Source organism: Erpetoichthys calabaricus, chromosome 17, assembly GCF_900747795.2.
Source record: "Erpetoichthys calabaricus chromosome 17, fErpCal1.3, whole genome shotgun sequence".
NCBI lineage: Eukaryota > Metazoa > Chordata > Cladistia > Polypteriformes > Polypteridae > Erpetoichthys > Erpetoichthys calabaricus.
The window spans coordinates 15,491,259-15,511,737 of record NC_041410.2 but is presented as its reverse complement, the minus strand read 5'-3'; the positions used below and the strand labels follow the sequence as shown (position 1 = coordinate 15,511,737).

The 20,479-nt window shown below is 38.2% G+C and overlaps 1 protein-coding gene across 1 annotated transcript in view; it reads left to right on the top strand.

The window, feature by feature from the left end:
• Positions 1–20,479, top strand: part of myo5c (myosin VC) — a 99,890-nt gene that overhangs the window by 21,856 nt on the left and 57,555 nt on the right. Inside the window, exons 6-15 of the mRNA XM_028822443.2 lie at positions 1,440–1,583; positions 1,699–1,780; positions 2,376–2,483; positions 4,815–4,921; positions 7,374–7,639; positions 8,682–8,763; positions 8,868–9,008; positions 11,792–11,917; positions 13,352–13,435; positions 13,877–14,008. Coding sequence (XP_028678276.2) covers positions 1,440–1,583; positions 1,699–1,780; positions 2,376–2,483; positions 4,815–4,921; positions 7,374–7,639; positions 8,682–8,763; positions 8,868–9,008; positions 11,792–11,917; positions 13,352–13,435; positions 13,877–14,008 — 1,272 coding nt within the window. The remainder of the gene's footprint in view (positions 1–1,439; positions 1,584–1,698; positions 1,781–2,375; positions 2,484–4,814; positions 4,922–7,373; positions 7,640–8,681; positions 8,764–8,867; positions 9,009–11,791; positions 11,918–13,351; positions 13,436–13,876; positions 14,009–20,479) is intronic.

Sequence of the window (20,479 nt, the reverse complement as noted above, 5' to 3'; positions counted from 1 at the left end):
AAATTGTCCCTGGTGTGTGCTTGGTGTGTGGGTATGTGTGTGTGTGTGTGCACCCTGCAGTGGGCTGGCACCCTGCCCGGGGTTTGTTTCCTGCCTTGCGCCCTGTGCTGGCTGGGATTGGCTCCAGCAGACCCCCGTGACCCTGTAGTTCGGATATAGCAAGTTGGATAATGGATGGATGGAAAAATCAAATTCTCACTTGGAGGTTCTGTACAAAGCTTTTTCAAAACCTGTCAGGAACTAATTAATAACATTTTAGAATAAGCATTTTAATTTTTTTTTTTTTTTTTTTACTTATTTTTATTCATTTATTAATTTATCTATTTACTTATTTTTACAAGCGTAAAGTTCTACTCTGCTGGCCTAGCTGTCTTTCTCATTGGTGGGGCTTATTTGTTTTGAACCAAGTCTTGTAAAACTTGACTTATTTTTGTGGAATGTTATTTGTTATTAAAATCAATATAATTCAAACAAAGAGGAAAAAAATCACTGCTTTGTCCTGCATGTTATGAAAGAAAATGACTAGACATGATGTGATAGATCTGTGCACGCAAATGAAAGGGGCTTTCTATTTAAATTATTTAGAAATGCAATACCAACATTTGTTGTGCTTCTTACACTGCTAGCAACTAACTGATGAGATTGTCAGCTGGATTTGAGTCACTTAACTTAAAAGGAAAAATACAAATTGTTAAAATAGTGTGGATAATTAACATAGATATAATGTTTTTTGGCTATATTCCAAAAGCATGAACCTAATACACCAAACCACCCTCATTTCTTAAAAACTCGGCAATCTAAGTTTGTGTATTGAGTCTGTAGTGGCTTGGGGCAATTGCATAGTTTGTTTCATTAGCAAACCTACTTCCAAAGCTACAGGTTATACAGGACGGACATCTCGCCTTAACGTGTCTGGTGTGACTGTTAAGATGATGCACTTTCGACCACAGAGCTGCTAGTCAATTTGCTGAGCTGGTCACTTAACCTACTTGTACTGTAATTGTAGAAAAAAAAAAGTGCATATGGGTAGTAATAATGTATCCTGATCTTAAAAAATGTCCTTAGATAAAGGCACTAGCTAAATATACTGGAGTAATAAAACAAACACAGATCTTGCAGACTTCAAAGAAAATTCAACTTGATGGAAAATGTGATCCTTCATTGTAGACTATTGTTCTTTTTAGCCTCTAGTTAATTGACTGACAGAACGCTGCTTTGGCTTTCGGTGCTTAGCACCATCAGTAAACACTACGAGAATAAGAAGGGCTGTGCTAGCAAAAAAAAAAAAATAATAATAATAAGTGAAAGTTGATTCCAAGGTGAAAGATTAAAATATACTGTATGAAACACATCCTCTTTGTCTGTCGATTCTTCATTTAGTATTTGACAGTACTCATAATGTGTTGTTTTATCATGTTTTTATGTCTTGCTGAAACCAGGCAATTGGCAATGCTAAAACAACAAGAAATGACAATAGTAGCCGTTTTGGAAAATATACAGAAATCAGTTTTGACCGGAGGTACCAGATTATCGGTGCAAACATGAGGACTTACTTGCTAGAAAAATCCAGAGTGGTGTTTCAGGTATGTACTAATAATGAATATCTAACCACTATCCAGCTTTATTTTTTTGCAGCCACACAGTACTAATTTCTTTATCTATTTTTATCTCCCCTGATCTATGACTAATCTTCTAAAGTCTGAGAATGAAAGAAATTACCACATATTCTATCAGCTCTGTGCCTGTGCAGACCAACCAGAGTTCCAGAATCTGAAGCTGGGTAAGGAGTCTAAATTCTTTATTACTGTATAATATAAACATAGTTTATTAATGAAGAAAAGTTATGTTTAAATTCATTTTTATATTGATGAATCTTTTTATGGCACATTATACAAAGTACTGTACATCATAAAGCAGATATGTCTAAAGCTGATATCACATTACGTGACTTCTAGGCATGGGGTGTGTCAAACATGCCCACTGCATTTGTTAATCTTGTCTGCAGACCACGTGAGTTTACTCAACTGAAAATCACTGAGCTTGTCAAATTTAGCAACTGTGTGACATCTTTCCAGCACAGTCATGCTTGCCTCTTTATCTGACAATCAGTAGTGTACTACCTGACCTGAGTCGGTGGTGCACGATCGGTTAACAGGCATGGCATGGTCTGCCTCAATCTCTGCCTTTTTTTCTTTTTTCTGTACAACTCCTGTACAGAACTGTTTGAAGAACTTATGTTGAAGTGCATCTGACAATTTTCAGTTACTTTGCTTTCAGTTATTAAACTGAAGATCACTGTCATCTGACCTTCTGGCTGTGTTACATTGTGCATGTTAAAGAAGCTGCTGGTAAAATTGCATTTTTCCCCCACACAGGCAAAGCAGATGAATTTAAGTACACCAGCATGGGTGGAATGACATACATAGAAGGTGTGAATGACAAATCTGACATGGCCGAGACTCGCAGGACCTTCTCACTATTAGGTAATAAGACCACATGTATACTCTAACAACTGACTATTATACTGTTTAAGAACAAAAATATACTTACTAAAATATACTTACCATATGAATACATAATGCCCAGGTATGGGGCAGGTGGCCATTTGTCTTAAATCTTCCAGACCGTGACTGATGTCAGCACCCACAGGCAAGGGAGTCCCTATGTCAGGGGGTTTCTGCCTTACGCAGAAGTGCTTACAAACCACGTGTGTGGAGGATCGGGAGCTAAAATAAAAGGGACTGCCTACCTCTCATCATGGATCCAGAGTTGTGGAGGAAGTAGGACAAAGCCTGCGAGAGGAGCGGAAGAGGCAGTGACTGAATGAGGGAGAAGAAGACAACAAGAGTTGTGCTTTTACATTTGTGTCCAAGCCTTTGTGTTGGGTGTTTGGGGAGCTACAGCGCCCCCTTGGTGTCCATGAGATATATATACACAAGGAACGATCAAAAAGTTTCTGCATTTTTTTCAACTGTATTAATTAAGAATTTCAAAAACAAATTACATCACTTTTCTATATAGTCGCCTTCCTTTACCATGCAATTTTCCCAGCGTTGTACCAACTTTTTAATGCCCAATTACTGCTCCTCCTGCCTTAACAGTTTCCAACAAAAGTGCAGAAACGTTCTAAATGTCCATCGTGTGTGTATATGTATGTATGTTTATGTGTATATATAATATAGATATAGATATATATAGATATAGATATAGATATATATATATATATCTATCTAATATACCTAGGTATAGGTATATAGATAGATATATATATATCTAAGATAGATAGATAGATAGAGATATATAGAGATAGATACTTTATTAATCCCAAGAGTAAATTCACATACTCCAGCAGCAGCATACTAATAAAGAAAATATTAAAGAGTGATAACAATGCACGTATACCAACAGACAATAACTTTGCATAATGTTAACGTTTACCCCCCCGGGTGGAATTGAAGAATCACATAGTGTGGGGGAGGAATGATCTCCTCAGTCTGTCAGTGGAGCAGGACGGTGACAGCAGTCTGTTGCTGAAGCTGCTCTTCTGTCTGGAGATGATCCTGTTTAGTGGATGCAGTGGATTCTCCATAATTGATAGGAGCCTGCTTAGCGCCCGTCGCTCTGCCACGGATGTCAAACTGTCCAGCTCCATGCCTACAATAAACCCTGCCTTCCTCACCAGTTTGTCCAGGCGTAAGGCGTCCCTCTTCTTTATGCTTCCTCCTCAGCACACCACTGCGTAGAAGAGGGCGCTCGCCACAACCGTCTGATAGAACATCTGTAGCATCTTATTGCAGATGCTGAAGGACGCCAGCCTTCTAATGCAAGTCCATTTGTGATTTCCTGAAATTAAAACATTTCAAAGGTGGTGTAAGAGAGGAGAGGGCTGCACAACACATTTCAAGAGACAAGCACCTCAGATGGGTAAAAGCAGATTGCATCAGTCAGTAAATCGCTTTAAAATAAGATTTTATTACAATGAGATATGACACTCATGTATGTATGTATTGTGTGTGTGTGTATATAATATAATATAGTATATATATATATATATATATATATATATATATATATATATATATATATATATATATATATATTAGTATATAAAGTATATAATATGCATTTTTGATGACGGGGGCACTCCATCTCCCCAAACACCCAACACAAACAGGCTCACACACCAGTATAAAAGTAGAAAGAGTTTTTATTGTGGGTAACTCTTCTCACTAAGTCTTTCCCACACTGCAACCACCATACAATACACAGTTAAAATGAAGCACTGTTCTTCTGTCTGTCACTTGGTCACTGCTGCCTCCACTCCTTCTCGCAAGCTCTGTCCATCTCCTTCCGCTTCTGGCTCCCAGAGCTGAGGCAGCTGGCATCTTTTATGTAGCACCTGGGAGTACTTCCTGGCAAAGTGAGAGCCCAACAGAGTAGAGTCGGCAAACTCCAAGTCCCACGATTCCCTATATATATATATATATATATATATATATATATATATATATATATATATATACTGTATATATATATATGTATGTATATATATATATATATATATATATATATATATATATATATATATATATAGTGTGTGTGTGTATAAAACACATGTGAATTGTACACTATATACTGTATACATAGTTGTATGTATGTATTTGTTCCTTGTTTGCCTTATTGTTGGTGTATTATATTAGTAAATGTGTTATCTAACTGTTTGCACTGCAGCTGTATCATGTCACAGTCTGTGTTTGGCTTGCATGTTCTGCATAGGTTTCCGTGCTTACTTGTTTTTTGTTACATTACTTTAGGCTTGAATGAAGATTTCCAGATGGATGTCTTCAAGGTGCTTGCAGCTATTCTTCATTTAGGCAATGTACAAATTAAAGCTGTGAATGATGAGAAGTCGGCTGTTAGTGTAAGTGATTAAACCACAGGCAATTTTTTACTTATTAACTCTTTGAAAGCAGAATCACAACGTCATATGTTGGCAGTGGCATGGGATTCAATATTGAAGATGAAAATGCTTTTTAAAAGTTTTTTTTTTTTTTTTGAGTGTAGCTAGTTATATTTATAGAACTACGAATGGGCATTTCTCTGTACACGTGACTAACAGGTCATCAGAATATCTATAAAATTTTATTCAATTGCTCAAATTTTCTCCTACTATCTAGTGAAGTTCTGCTGGGGCCATTTAGCAATTTTGAATAATTTTTTTTTAATTTTAGTGCTAGACTGACATCCTGTTTCTCCAGTTAGTCCTGTATGGCAGGATTAGTAAAGTTTCCTGCCTGTTGGAGATATTGAATATAAAATATCCAGGACTTTACAGCTGTTGCTGGCTATTCATCTTTTGTCTCCTTTAAAGTAAATGTGTCATTATTTGGTGAGAGTTTGCCACATTTTGATTGTCGCTGCTGAGGCAGAGTTTTAAAACCCTAGAAATCATCTATTCATTCTTCAACCTGTTTAATCTGATTCATGGTTGTAGGAACTGCGTTAGTAAAACAATGTTAGTAAAATGTTGTAGATCAGAGCTGCTCCCTAGCATCCAGTATATTTATCATTATTATTTATGTATAAAGCAGACACCTTTATCCAAAGCGATTTACAAAGCAAGTCATAAAACATACCAGAATGAAGTTGTAAGCATCAAAGCAACGGAGAACAAGATCAAAAAGTGAGCACAAGGCAGTAGAATTACTATATAGTTATACCTACAACTAGACAAAAATCAGTATCCTAAACTCTCTGTCAGTACAACAGCAGCTATCCCATAGGGGAGAAGCTAAACAGATCTAAAATATTTAATGAAAAGTTGCATTTTTCAAAAGATACCTAAACACAATTCCTGTGTGTATATTTGTTATAATATTTATGTACGAGTATTTGTTTGTTGAAATTTTTCAGAAAGCCAAATTTTTTCCCTTGAGACAAGTAAAGTGATCTTGGTTGTGATCAAGTGGACAGATCACAGTAAGCTAGGAAGGATATTAAGGGCACCAACCCGGCAACCCCATTTAATTTGCAAAACAAAACAAAGAACACAACGGAAAGGGTGTACACAGACACAAACGGTCACTGGGAGCTCCATCCGTGTTGAGGGTACTGTTCAAAATGAAATGTCACCTTCCAAGGGCCGCCTCTTTTTATGGTGTCTGAATGAAAGAGGCGGAGCCTGCTCTGGGCGCCATGGGCAGGGCTAGGTGTGTTTTACATAAGTAAGTGACAAGCTGGTTAGCTATGCAGATGATACCAAGATACGTGGATTGGCAAATAATCTAGAATCTGCTGAATCATTACAGAGAGGCTAGGACAGATTTGTGGCACATGAAATTTAATGTAGTATATGTAAAATATTACTTGTAGTAAGTAAAAAGTTTGGTTTGAATACACAACGGGAGATCTGAAAATCAAAAGTACACATTATGAGAAGAAGTTAGGAGTTGCAGTTTTGTTCTCCAGGCTACAAAAAGGACATAGCAGCACTGGAAAAAGTCCAGTAAGAGTGACTAGGCTGATTCTGGTGGGATGGGATTACGAGGAATGAACAAGTTCAGTTTAAGCAAAAGAAGATTAAGAGGAGACATGATCCATCCATCTATCCATTATCCAACCCGCTATATCCTAACTACAGGGTCACGGGGGTTTCTGCTGGAGCCAATGCCAGCCAACATAGGGCGCAAGGCAGGAAACAAACCCCGGGCAGGTTGCCAGCCCACCGCAGGACACATGATTGAAGTGTTTAGAATTATGAAGGGTAAAAGCTCAGTGGATCGAGGCTGTAATTTTAAAATGAGTTCATCAAGAAAACAAGGGCACAGTTGGAAATTTGTAAATTCCTCACAACAACATTAGCAAGTTTTTCTTTACACACTGAACCATTGGACTAAGTGACCAAGTAGTGTGGTATACAGAAGGACTTTAGGGACTTTCAAAACTAGATTTGATGTTATTTTAGAAGAATTAAGTGGATATGACTGATGAGCGTTGTTGAGCTGAATGGCCTGTTCTTATCTAGATTGTTTTCTCATCCCAGAGTGGTCTTGCTTACCTCAGCAGGGCAAGGAAGGTCATCCCTAGGAGCACATGCTTGACTCTATCTGTCTGTATGTCTGTCCTCATATTGCACAATATATTTGTTTAATTATTTAAAATACTCTGAATTATACAGTAACCTTTTGTACTTTAATGTATTATAAATGTAAATTTGTGGCTAATAAACTGAACTTCCTTTTTAATTTTGAAAGAACAGCTCTATGCCTTTCTACTTATGTTGCGTATTTACAGGAATAACCCCTGTCAAAACCTACAGTACATTCATTTTTCTTTCTGCTTTGACACCCAGTTTCTGTTTGCCTTCTCTGCAGGTGAGTGACCAGCACCTGAATCTGTTCTGCCAGCTTCTGGATGTCAATATTGAAGGAGTATCTCGTTGGCTATGCAACCGGAACATCGTCACTGCCTCTGAGACCGTAGTAAAGCCGATGCCAAGACATCAGGCTGTCAATGCCAGGGATGCCCTGGCTAAACAAATCTACTCTCACTTGTTTGACTGTATCATCAACAGAATTAATAAGGCTCTACAATTTCCTGGCAAACAGCACACTTTTATAGGTGTTCTGGACATTTATGGGTATTAATCTTTCTACACTATGTTTTGTAATGATAATTCTTTCTTTGCATTTACTGTATATAGCGCTTTTCTCACTACTCAAAGCGCTGAGCAATTGCAGGTTAAGGGCCTTGCTCAAGGGCCTAACAGAGCAGAGTCCCTATTGGCATTTATTGGATTCGAACTGGCAATTGCAGATCCCTAGCCTCAGAGCCACCACTCCGCCTTTTGTCCAAAACAATTGAAAAGCACATTTTGGCCAATAAATGCACACCATGATTATAAATCTGATACACAGGCCCTGCAGATCTGTATAAAAATGTAGACACTAGAAGCGTGACCCACTCTGACCAATACCAATTGTAATTGTTAGAAGTACTTTTTATAGGTGAGAACTTAATTATTGTATAGTTTGTTTCTGTCTACTTTCCAAATATCAGTATTAATGCATGGAATAACATTCTCAAACCCACCTCATCCAATTCATACCCTGGCAACATAACAAGAAGGCATGGGCCACCCCTTCACAAGGAGATAGCCCACCATGGAGCCCACTTATATGTACACCTTCGCCAGGCCTTGCAACCCTGTCATTAAATGAATTAAAAAGTTGAATTTTATTATTTTTGCATCTATACATCATCGCTTTGTTATCCAGTGTTGGAAAAAAGATGTTCTGTTCTAGGACTGTTTAAAGGAATGTACCACAGTACACTTTGTGTCATAAAAAGTTTAGCAATAAATAAAAGGGAAATGCATTGCCTTCTCTAATTGTCGTTGGAAACATGATGGCAAAATGCACTACTGCCTCACAGCTCTTAAAGGCTGGAATCCGATCTTGGTTGGACACTAACTTTGTGGAATTTTTATGTTCTTCTTGCATGTGTATGGGTTTTAACAAATTGGTCCAGTATGAGTGATTGTTGGTGTGTTAGAGACGGACATCTTGTTTAAGGATGGCTTCTGCTTTGAACAGCTGAATTTCCCTTTATAAGTATGAGGTAGAATAAGCTGGTTTGGATAAAATTACAGTTTTTAAAAGTTATTCTTTACTTTCTTTTAGCTTTGAAACTTTTGAAATAAACAGCTTTGAACAATTTTGTATAAATTATGCAAATGAAAAGCTGCAGCAGCAATTTAACTTGGTAGGTTCTGACCATCACCTTAACTTTTTTTTTGTTTGTTTTTTTTTAATTCCCCATTGTTTTGTTTTATTCATCTGAGAGAACATCTGTGTTCTGTGTTACAGCATGTGTTTAAACTGGAACAAGAAGAGTACATGAAGGAGGATATCCCATGGACACTGATTGATTTTTATGATAACCAACCAGTCATTGACCTTATTGAGGCTAAAATGGGTATTCTGGATTTACTGGATGAAGAATGTTTGGTAAGAATCATTCCCTCCGATTAAGCCCTATGGTTTTATGTAAGAAACATAGAGATTGTGTTTAAATACAATGGCACATCAGATTGCCTGTACAAGATTTCTTTGAATTTGAAATACAGCAGGCATCCACATTCATTCCACTAAACAGGATCATCTCCAGACAGAGGAGCAGCTTCAGCGACAGACTGCTGTCACCATCCTGCTCCACTGACAGACTGAGGAGATCGTTCCTCCCCCACACTATGTGACTCTTCAATTCCACCCAGGGGGGTAAACGTTAAAATTATACAAAGTTATTGTCTTGCTACATACCTGCCTCACACTCTCCACATTGCACTTTTTAACTTGCACTGTATTTTTATCATTAATTTTGTTTTTATCAGTAGGCTGCTGCTGGAGTATGTGAATTTCCCCATGGGGATTAATAAAGTATCTATCTATCTATCTATCTATCTATCTATCTATCTATCTATCTATCTATCTATCTATCTATCTATCTATCTATCTATCTATCTATCTAAGATAGATAGATATGAAAGGTGCTATAAGATAGATAGAATCTTATAGAACCTTTCATATCTATCTATCAATCTTATAGCACCTTTCATATCTATCTATCTATCTATCTATCTATCTATCTATCTATCTATCTATCTATCTATCTATCTATCTATCTATCATAATAGTATTATATAGCACCTTTCATATCTATCTATCTATCTATCTATCTATCTATCTATCATAATAGTATTATATAGTGCCTTTCATATCTATCTATCTATCTATCTATCTATCTATCTATCTATCTATCTATCTATCTATCTATCTATCATAATAGTATTATATAGTGCCTTTCATATCTATCTATCTATCTATCTATCTATCTATCTATCTATCTATCTATCTATCTATCATAATAGTATTATATAGTGCCTTTCATATCTATCTATCTATCTATCTATCTATCTATCTATCTATCTATCTATCTATCTATCTATCTATCTATCTATTTCTGGAAATTCATGTTAAACTTAGACATTCATTTTTTGAATTTTGTAATTAAATGGCAATTTCTAAAATGTACAAAGGAATTTTAATTTTATGGACTGTATGTTACTGAGGTTTAAAACTTAAGTTTGTGGGGTCAGTCCTTTACCTCTGATTTTTTAGCAGTGTGACCCTCACAAGACTGTCTTTTGTCCATTCCATACTATTCTCAAACTTACTTAATCCAGTTTAGGTTGTGGAGGCCTACAGCCTTAATCCTGGCAGCCCAGGGAAGAAGACCATTACAGATGCTCATGGTCATGCTGTAAAAAGATAAATAAATAAAAGTCAGAAATTTCAGTATATCTAAATAATTATGAAACAACTTTTATAATGATGACTAAAATCACATAAAGGAGGTCAAAATACATTAAATGAAGAGATTAAAAATAAACAACAAGGAAGGGACGAGCACAGAGTTGTCAGTAAAGCAGAAGACAACACAAAGCCTTAGATTTTCTCTAGGCCTATCTCTGTGATTGTTGAAGCACTGTTTTATCATTATGTTGGCTCACCCAGTTGCTCAAATCAATGGCACTATGTCGAACTCATTTATCTGACCTTTCTTTCTTTCTTTCTGCCTTTCTGTCTTTCTTTCTCCAAGTACTTTTGCTTCTCTTCCATCCCATTGGTGAAATCTTGCCTCACCTTGTCTTCCAACTTTTAGATTCAGTGTTTCATTTCACTTAAGACAACTTTTAACCCCATCCTGGGGGTCAAGTATGGCCAAGCCCCAGTGTAATATCTAATTTAGGAACAGGGAACCTCCTGCTAACACTAACGTTGTCCACGTACCACTAAGTGTTCATTTATCTTAAAAGACTGTCTCTTGCTACTGTCTTTTCAAGCAGCTAACTTGACCCATGTTCTCTATATCTGTATGTTTCCTTTATCTGCCATTTAGCTTTCCAGCTGTAATCAGACTCTCTCTATTTTGTACCACTATAATATAATTCAACACCTTTTGAAATGCTACTATATTTTTATGTGGTGGAAATCTGTATGCATCCACTTCCTAAGCTGCTCATCCCATTTGGAATCATAGATAACTGGAGTGAAAAAAATGTATGAATTACCCTGTCCAGCAGGGGGCATCAGTATATATTAAGGCACATATAAACTCACCCACACCTTCAACTGTGGGATGAAAGCAGTAGACTCTCCAGAGAAAATTCTCTGAAATATGGAAAGAATATGCAAACTGTACACAGAAGATACCCCTGCTGGGAATGTATTTCTGGTCTAAGTAATGTGAGACTACCAATCGTGCCACCCAGATGAAATTTGTATATCATGTAATTGACAACTTATATATTAAATAATTTAATTAAGAGTGTCTCTTCTAGATATATCATTGGCTTATTTTGTAAAATATAACCCTTTTTGTGTATTAATTTTTAAGAATTCCAATGGTACATATGAATTTATTCCCTATAATATGTTTTGGTCTCTTAGAATAATACTACAAGAGATTTGAGGAATTTATTAGTTTCTTTTGGCAATATCATGACATCACCATCCCACACTATAGAACAGGGGCTGTAGCTTCAGGAATATTCCTTTAGCCTATTAAGTGAAGTTGCTGGTTTTTCTTCCTGTCTGATCTGATCAACTCATGATCCTAGGCTCAAGTCCAGGAAATGCCACAAGAACTCATTATAATGCAAATACAGTATGCTCATCTGTTATCCAAAAAAATAAAAAAGATCATTTCTGGCATTTTATACTTTCCACAGTTTCCTCAAGGGACAGATGAGAACTGGCTTCAAAAGTTGTACAACAATTACCTAGACAAGAATGCACTGTTTGAAAAGCCAAGAATGTCAAACAAATCATTTATAATTCAACACTTTGCTGATAAGGTAAAAGCTTTAATTTGCAGTATTCATTGTTTTCTTTGCTCATATCTGTGTTTATATGTACAGTAATCCCTCCTCCATCGCGGGGGTTGCGTTCCAGAGCCACGCGCGAAATAAGAAAATCCGCGAAGTAGAAACCATATGTTTATATGGTTATTTTTATATTGTCATGCTTGGGTCACAGATTTGCGCAGAAACACAGGAGGTTGTAGAGAGACAGGAACGTTATTCAAACACTGCAAACAAACATTTGTCTCTTTTTCAAAAGTTTAAACTGTGCTCCATGACAAGACAGAGACGACAGTTCTGTCTCACAATTAAAAGAATGCAAACATATCTTCCTTTTCAAAGGAGTGCGCGTCAGGAGAGAGAGAGAGAACAAAGCAAGCAGTCAAAAAAAAATCAATAGGGCTGTTTGGCTTTTAAGTATGCGAAGCACCGCCGGCACAAAGCTGTTGAAGGCAGCAGCTCACACCCCCTCCGTCAGGAGCAGAGAGAGAGAGAGAGAGATAAAAAAATCAATACGTGCCCTTCGAGCTTTTAAGTATGCGAAGCACCGTGCAGCATGTCGCTTCACGAAGCAGCTGCACAAAAGATAGCAATGTGAAGATAATCTTTCAGCATTTTCAGACGAGCGTCCGTATCGTCTAGGTGTGCGAACAGCCCCCCTGCTCAATCCCCCTACGTCAGGATCAGAGAAAGTCAGCGCAAGAGAGACAGAGAAAAGTAAGCTGGGTAGCTTCTCAGCCATCTGCCAATAGCGTCCCTTGTATGAAATCAACTGGGCAAACCAACTGAGGAAGCATGTACCAGAAATTAAAAGACCCATTGTCCGCAGAAACCCGCGAAGCAGCGAAAAATCCGCGATATATATTTAAATATGCTTACATATAAAATCCGCGATGGAGTGAAGCCGCGAAAGGCGAAGCACGATATAGCGAGGGATCACTGTATACTGTATAATGTGCATTTATGAACTACTGCACACATGCACTTTAGTGGCATCATACAGATTCTGATGGCCTTTCAAGTGAAAAGTGCATCCTGATCACTATCCTGAGTGTACTTTTCCTTCCTGACTATTAGGTGTCCTCATGTAAATGATCTTTAAGAATTTGGCTGGATCCAAGTCACTGCATTTTTATTATTTTTCTTGAAAATTATTAATTTGCTTTTCACTTAAATGTTGCTCATCACAAGATCTTTATAACAAGTAAAAAAAAAAACAAAGGACAATTTCAGCCTTCACTGTAGACTTTGGTGGGTATCTATTTATATGACACTGTGTTACATTTATTACACTGTGTTTTGGTATAATTTGAATAATATTTTAATAACCTAATATATATATGTATATTATGAAAAAGGTTTTAACTTCAAACATGTTTACTAAAGTCCTTCCTTTTGATTGCTTACTTCCTTCTTTACTGAACATAGGTTGAATACAAGTGTCAAGGATTCTTGGAGAAGAACCGAGACACAATGTATGAAGAGCTAATTGGTGTTTTGAAGGCTAGTCATGTACGTATTCCATTTTTAAAATGTTTTTAATTTGACAATAAAAGAGGATATTTTTCCTAATTGTATACATTTGGTGTAAAGCAGGGCAGAAACTTGAAGTGGTTATCATTGCTGCCTAATGCATCAATTACAGTATGTGAGCCAACCCCAAGTTTATTTATACTTGTTTGAATTGTTGTGTAGGCATTGCTAAGTATAAAGAAGTTAAAGATGAATTATTGATTTATGCTTTAAGTAAAGAAAGTCGGGTAATGCTTGGGGCCTGTTGAAAAACTGCATACTTTAAAACATACTTGATCCACTGACCTGCTTTCCTTTAAATATTTGAGGTATTCTATTTTAATTTTCACTCTACAAAACTCTCTGCCTTGTTGTTTTTAATGAAGTAATCACATATTCTTAATACATAATCATTTTTTTGTTTTTTGAACACTACTGTAGCTCCACCTTTTAGCAAGCTTCTTTCAAGAAGATGAGCCAACATCTCCCTTCAGGAAAAGCATCACGTTTAAGCCTGCCAGACCTTTAGTTAAGCCCTCCAATAAGCAGCTGAAGGCAACAGTTGGAAATAAGGTACACAGAAACCTGCTAGGCTGTATTTGATACACCATTTGTGTGTTGTAGTTTACAATATGCATGCACTGATTTGTGTTTAATTGTTAAATTGATAATAACTATTCTAATTAAATTTGTATTCTCCCTTTAGCCTGCTTCCTCTAAATACTCCTCAAGTCCAGTCAAGTCAAGAGTATTTATTGTCATTTCATCCATATATAGTAGTACAGCATACAGTGATATGAAATAACGTTCATCCAGGACCATGGTGCAACATAAAACACAGGACAACGAAGAATCCAAGACACATAATATATAACAAGGTGCATGTGAGTCAAATGTGCAACCATGTGCAACACTGCAGAACAGAACACGTATATCAGATATCAGTCTGGTCCATGAGTGTTCAGGAGTCTGACTGCTTTGGGGAACAAACTGTTACACATTCTGGTGGTGAGAGCCCGAATGCTTTGGTACCTTTTTCCCAGTGGTAGGAGTGTAAACAGTGAATGTGAGGGGTGTGTTGGATCATTCACAATGCTGGTGGCTTTGCGGATGCAGCGTGTGGTGTAAATGTCCATGATGGAGGGAAGATAGACACGATGATCTTCTCAGCTGATCTTCTTCATTATCTGTTGTAGGGCTTTGCGATCCCTGACCATGCAATTTTCAAACCAGACAGTGGTGCAGTTGCTCAGGATGCTCTCTATGGTTCCTCTGTAGAATGTTGTTAGAGTAGCTGGTGGAAGATGGGCTTTCCTCAGCCCACGCAGGAAGTAGAGCTGCTGCTGGACTTTCTTGGCTAAAGAGCTGGTGTTGTGAGACCAGGTGAGGTTCTCTGCCAGGTGGACACCCAGGAATTTGGTGCTATTGACGACCTCAACAGTTGAGCCGTCAATAGTCTTCCTAAAGTCAACAATCATCTCCTTTGTTTTGTCTACATTCAGAGACAGGTTATTGGCATTACACCAGTCCGTTAACCGCTGCAACTCCTCTCTGTATGCTGACTCATTGTTGTTGCTGATGAGACCCACCACAGTCGTGTCATCAGCAAATTTTATGATGTGATTAGAGCTCTGTGTTGCTGCACAGTCATGAGTCAGTAGTGTGAACAGTAATGGACTGAGCACACAGCCTTGAGGGGCTCCAGTGCTCAGTATGGTGGTTCTGGAGATGTTGTTTCCAATCCTGACTGACTGAGGTCTCTCAGTCAGGAAGTCCAGAATCCAGTTACAGAGGTAGGTGTTCAGTCCCAGCAAGCTCAGCTTTTCTGTTGAATGCTGAGCTGAAGTCGATAAACAGCATTCAAACGTATGTGTCCTTATTGTCCAGATGAGCGAGAGCCAGATGGAGAGTGGTGGCTATTACATCATCTGTTGAACGGTTCCAGCGGTAAGCAAACTGCAAGGGATCCAGTGAGGGGGACAGCAGGGTTTTGATGTGCCTCATGACAAGCTTCTGGAAGCACTTCATAATGATGGATGTGAGTGCAATGGGATGATAGTCATTGAGGTTGCACACTTGTGACTTTTTTGGCATGGGAACTATGGTGGTGGTTTTGAAGCAGGTTGGGACGATGGCGGTGCTCAGGGAGATGTTGAAGATGTCCGTAAAAATGTCTGCCAGCTGGTCTGCTCATTCCCTTAGTACTCTGCCAGGAATATTGTCTGGTCCTGCAGCCTTCCATGGGTTGACTCTTCGTAGAGTATTTCTCACATCGGCCACAGTCAGATTTAATGCCTGGTCACTAGAAGGAGAGGTGGTCTTCCTCATCACCACATTGTTCTGTGCTTCAAACTGTGCATAGAGGTTATTCAGCACATCTGGAAGGGTGGCGTCACTGTCACAGGTAAGTGGTGTTGTCCTGTAATTAGTGATAGCCTGGATGCCTTTCCACATGCTCCGTGCGTCTTTGTGATGTAGGAAAAGTACATGGATTCTCTGGGCATGTGCGCACTTTGCTGCTCTGATGGTGCAGGATAGTTTAGCCCTCGCTTTTCTCAGGGCGATTTCGTCACCTTCCCTGAAGGCAGAGTCACAGGTCCTCAGTAGCACACGCACTTCCTCAGTAATCCACGGTTTCTGGTTAGGGTGCGCAGTGATGTACTTGGAGACAGTGTTGCCTGTTGCCTTCAGGTTTTGTTTACTGTATGTAATCATCACTATATGTATATTGATATTCCCATTTGAACTGCTCTCTCAATCTCTCAGTACCAGTAAGTTAAATATGCACTGTGAACAGCAATATAAAAAAACTACACGCATAAATGTATAACAATATAAGGAAGAAAGTATAAAAATAATCCTGCTCTTCAATCTTGATGTTAATGGATAGCAGTTATACAATCTAGGAATTTCATGGTGCCACTGGGTTGCAAAAACTGCTTCTGAATCTTCTGTTCCATACGTATCACCAAAAGGGCGACATTATGTGTTTTGTATTTTTGACTGGTGATAGTGATAATGGTGGATTAGTAGGGTGTGATTTTTATACCTGCTAGTGGAAATTTCTTCACAAGGGAGTAAATCTACATTTGTCACCAGCTGGGGTTGAACCTTGCTGAATAATAATTAATTGATGATAATAAAAATTAAAAGGATGACTTCACAGCTGCCTCACAGCTCCAAGACACAACGTTTGTGTCACTGCCCCAACGATATGCATGGCCTGCATGGTTCTTTCTCCAACAGTTTCCAAAATGTCAAAGACAGGCCAACCAGGAGACTGAACATTCCGAATTGGTCCAAGCTGGGAGTGTGTCTAAATATGCCTTTCAGTGAGTAATTGTTCTGCCTTGCACAAATATTGTCAGGACAGAGTGCAGTTACTTGTGACTTGGATGGATGGAATGAAAAGGGTGAATAATTATGATCAGTGCTCTTTCCCACACGTTCTGTCCTATAAATTGTTGCAGAAAAAGGTACATGTTTTAGCAGAATTAGGTACATGGCAGGATGGGGCAATTGTCTATCTCAGGATTCAGTAACATGCACACATACAGTGGAACCTCGGTTCATGAACGTCTCGGCACACGTACAAATCGGGTTACGACCAAAAAGTTTGCCAAACTTTTGCATCTGTTCATGACCACACACTCGGTATATGAACAAACCAGTTTCCCTTTCGGTTTGTGCGCACTGATGTTTTCCGCACATGTTCAGTCTCTCCCTGTACTGTACATTGTTCTCGGTGCATCACGCAGAGGGACTCTCCCTCAAAACTATAACCTCTTCTCAACCCAACTTCCTCCTGTGATATAGCGGGTCCACAGCTCCCGTCAAAAAGGCCAGTTTTAATAAATAACTAAATAAATAAAGTAGGTGCAGGCTCATGTACAGCTGAGAGAGAGAGAGAGAGCGCAGGCTCACGTGCTGGAGAGAGAGAGAGCGAGCGCCTGCTTGTGCAGCTGAGCAGGGAGCCTGGGTGTTTGCCTCAGTGTTATTCAATGTTTTTACATTAGTTTACTATTACATTGTGCATTCTATGGTATAATTAACTATTTTTGTGCTTAAAAATCTTTAAAGAAAATATATTTACATACAGGTCGTACGGTCTGGAACGGATTAATTGTGTTTACAAACAATCCTATGGGGGGAAATTACTTCAGGTCACGACCAAATCGGGTTACGACCAGAGTTTTGGAACGAATTATGGTCATGAACCGAGGTTCCACTGTACTCACTCATGAAGGGCCATTTAGAAAGTAATTTAGTTTAATGTGCATATCTTTAGCATCTACAGTAGGTGGAAAACTTGAATATGAAGAGCAGACCACTCGGATGTGGAGAGAATGTGGAAACAGTACACCTACAATAGTCCGACTGTGCTTCAAACCCGGAACTTTGAAGCTGGGCAGCAGCATTTCTAACCATTGCATCAGAGTGCTTTTCAGCAGTAATATAGTAAATAAAATATCTACTGTAAGTTGAAACCTTAACATAATTTTGCTGATAATTTCAAACAACCAATGACAGAATATTTTTCTTTTAAAAAGTTGAGGTGATGTGATTTTCTTCCCAGCTATGCAGAGGAATTCCTCTTGTCTGCTTGGCCCTTCCTCTCTCAAAACTAGCTCCTCTGGAGTAGCGGTGGAACGGCATCCACCTATCATAAGATGTTCAGTTCAACACATACGTATCCAACAGTTTAATTATTCTATTTTTTTTCAAACAGCATACATAGTTCTCTGCAATCCCCTCACTATTCTGTGTTTATTATTTTCTCCGTGTGTGGTAATATTCCATCAAGTATGCAAACATTTGCACTAAAACAATGCTTATGTCGTGCCCTAAAACTGCATGTGCATAAAGGCGCTGCAGCACTGTAAGTAGATGCTTCTCAAAATACTAATAAATTAATAGCATATATATCTGTTACCGGCAAAGTTTGAAATCCGGCATTCTATAGAATGCCTAGGCATTGTATATAATGCCTAAAAATAGCCGGCAATGTATGAAACGATTCACATTTCACACATTTCCTAGGCATTCTATAGAATGCCAAATGAGAAACACGCAAAGTTTGAAGTACATCTCAGATTCGTTTCGAATATCACGTGTCAAGGCACGTTTTATTGAAATAGACTATTGAAGGTAAAATAAATTCTAAAATCAATCTGGAAATACAAGCCAAAAAAATGAAAATGAATTCGGAAAAAAAGTTTCCCACTGCTTCTTTGGGAACTACTGTGTGAGTTTCTATTCCTGACGTCGACAAGGGGCAAGGTGATTCACTCAATATATTGGCAGTTGTAATGAGTGTGACAGAGGATGGTTTCTACCGACTTGGAACTTCTGAAGGAATTTTAAAACAAGTATATGCGAGATCACAATTCACTTTATGCCCTAAGAACTTGCTTAGAATTGAAGATATTCCTGACCATGAAATTCCTCTCCGGTCAGTTGCAATTGCTCAGTCCAGTGGAAGCGGCCAAGGATTCGTCAAATGTATGTGTAAAACAAAGTGCCAAAATATGAAATGTTTTTGTGTGAAAAATGTAATGAAATGTAATTCAAAATGTCATTCAAGCCTACCATGTTGCAACAAGTAGGTTAATTTTAATTTCTTATTTTTTATATGAAAATTTTGTTTCCCTTAATAAGAAAGGCATAAATTTTGTTTTGTACAACTTCTTTACGTATTTTGAATAATTTTTTTTTAATGGCACTCTCATTATTTTTTCAGAATAACATTTGTATTTTTGAGGAATGCACGTCATTTATATAATAGCCTTATCAGGACCTTTTTTCATACTTTGCCTAAATAGCATTTGTCATTCTATAGAATGCCTAGGTATTATATACAATGCCTAGGGAAAGTGTGTAATAATTCTCATATTTCATACATTGCCTAAAAACGCCGGGCATTATATACAATGCCTAGGTATTCTATAGAATGCCGGCTTTTCATACATTGCCGGTAACATATCCACTAGATGGCAGAAATAGATCACTATTGTATCTTACTGAAATTGCTTGTAAGAAATGGCACTTTGTTTATTTAGAATGTGAAACTTAACAATTGACTTTCCACATCAGCATTCCTAAACTTTAAGAAAAATGTCAAGTTCACATGAAGTAATAATATTAAGAAATGAAATAAAAAAAATTAAAAATTGTACCCTATGTGGAATAGGGTTACCCGGACACGTCCCTGGAGCCTGGCCCGGTGGTCAGGTAACCAGCATAATTTGGCTGGGCTCAGCCCACAGTGTGCAGCTATCTTGTGGGCTTACCACATTTAAGACAGAGTTAGAGTCTGGTGCGATGCCAGTTTAGTGTCAGGCATAGGTGGGAAAGACCTAAACAGACTAGACCCCTCTGATAAGGAATAGCCTGAAGTGGTGCAACAGGTGGAAATTTACCAGCTAGATGTAGCTGATATCATCTTCACTCATAGCATGGGTTATGAAACTTACTGAATGGAGGTGGCCACTCTCCTCTTCTGAGGTTCTGATGTGTGAAAGAACTCACAAGCCCCACCTGCTTGAAGTCTGTGGAACTGGAGTTTTCTCCACTGGAGGACAAATTTGCCTCAGTGTGGCTATTAGTCACAGAGAAGAAAACTCTGATTGTTGTTTGTGCATATGCACAAAAGAGCTGTTCTGAGTGTTTAGCCTTCTACGAGAAGGTTGGTGAGGTGCTTGAAACGGTGCAGTGTACTGACTTAGCAGTCTTTTTTTGGGTGACTTCAATGCTGATGTTGGGAATAAAGGAAATACCTGGAGGGGCGTGATTTTGAGGAACTGCCTGCCAGATCTGAGCCAGAATGATGAGTTGTTATTGAATTTTTGCGCTTGTCATGGATTGTCTATAACAAACACAAAATTCAAAAACAAAGATGCTCATAACTGTACCTGGTACCAGAGCACCTTGGGCTAATGGTCCATGATAGACTTTATAGTTGTATTGTCTAGCCTGAGCCTATATGTTTTGGACACTTTTGGTTAAAAGGAGTGGCAGGGCTGTCACCACTTGGCAGTGAGTTAG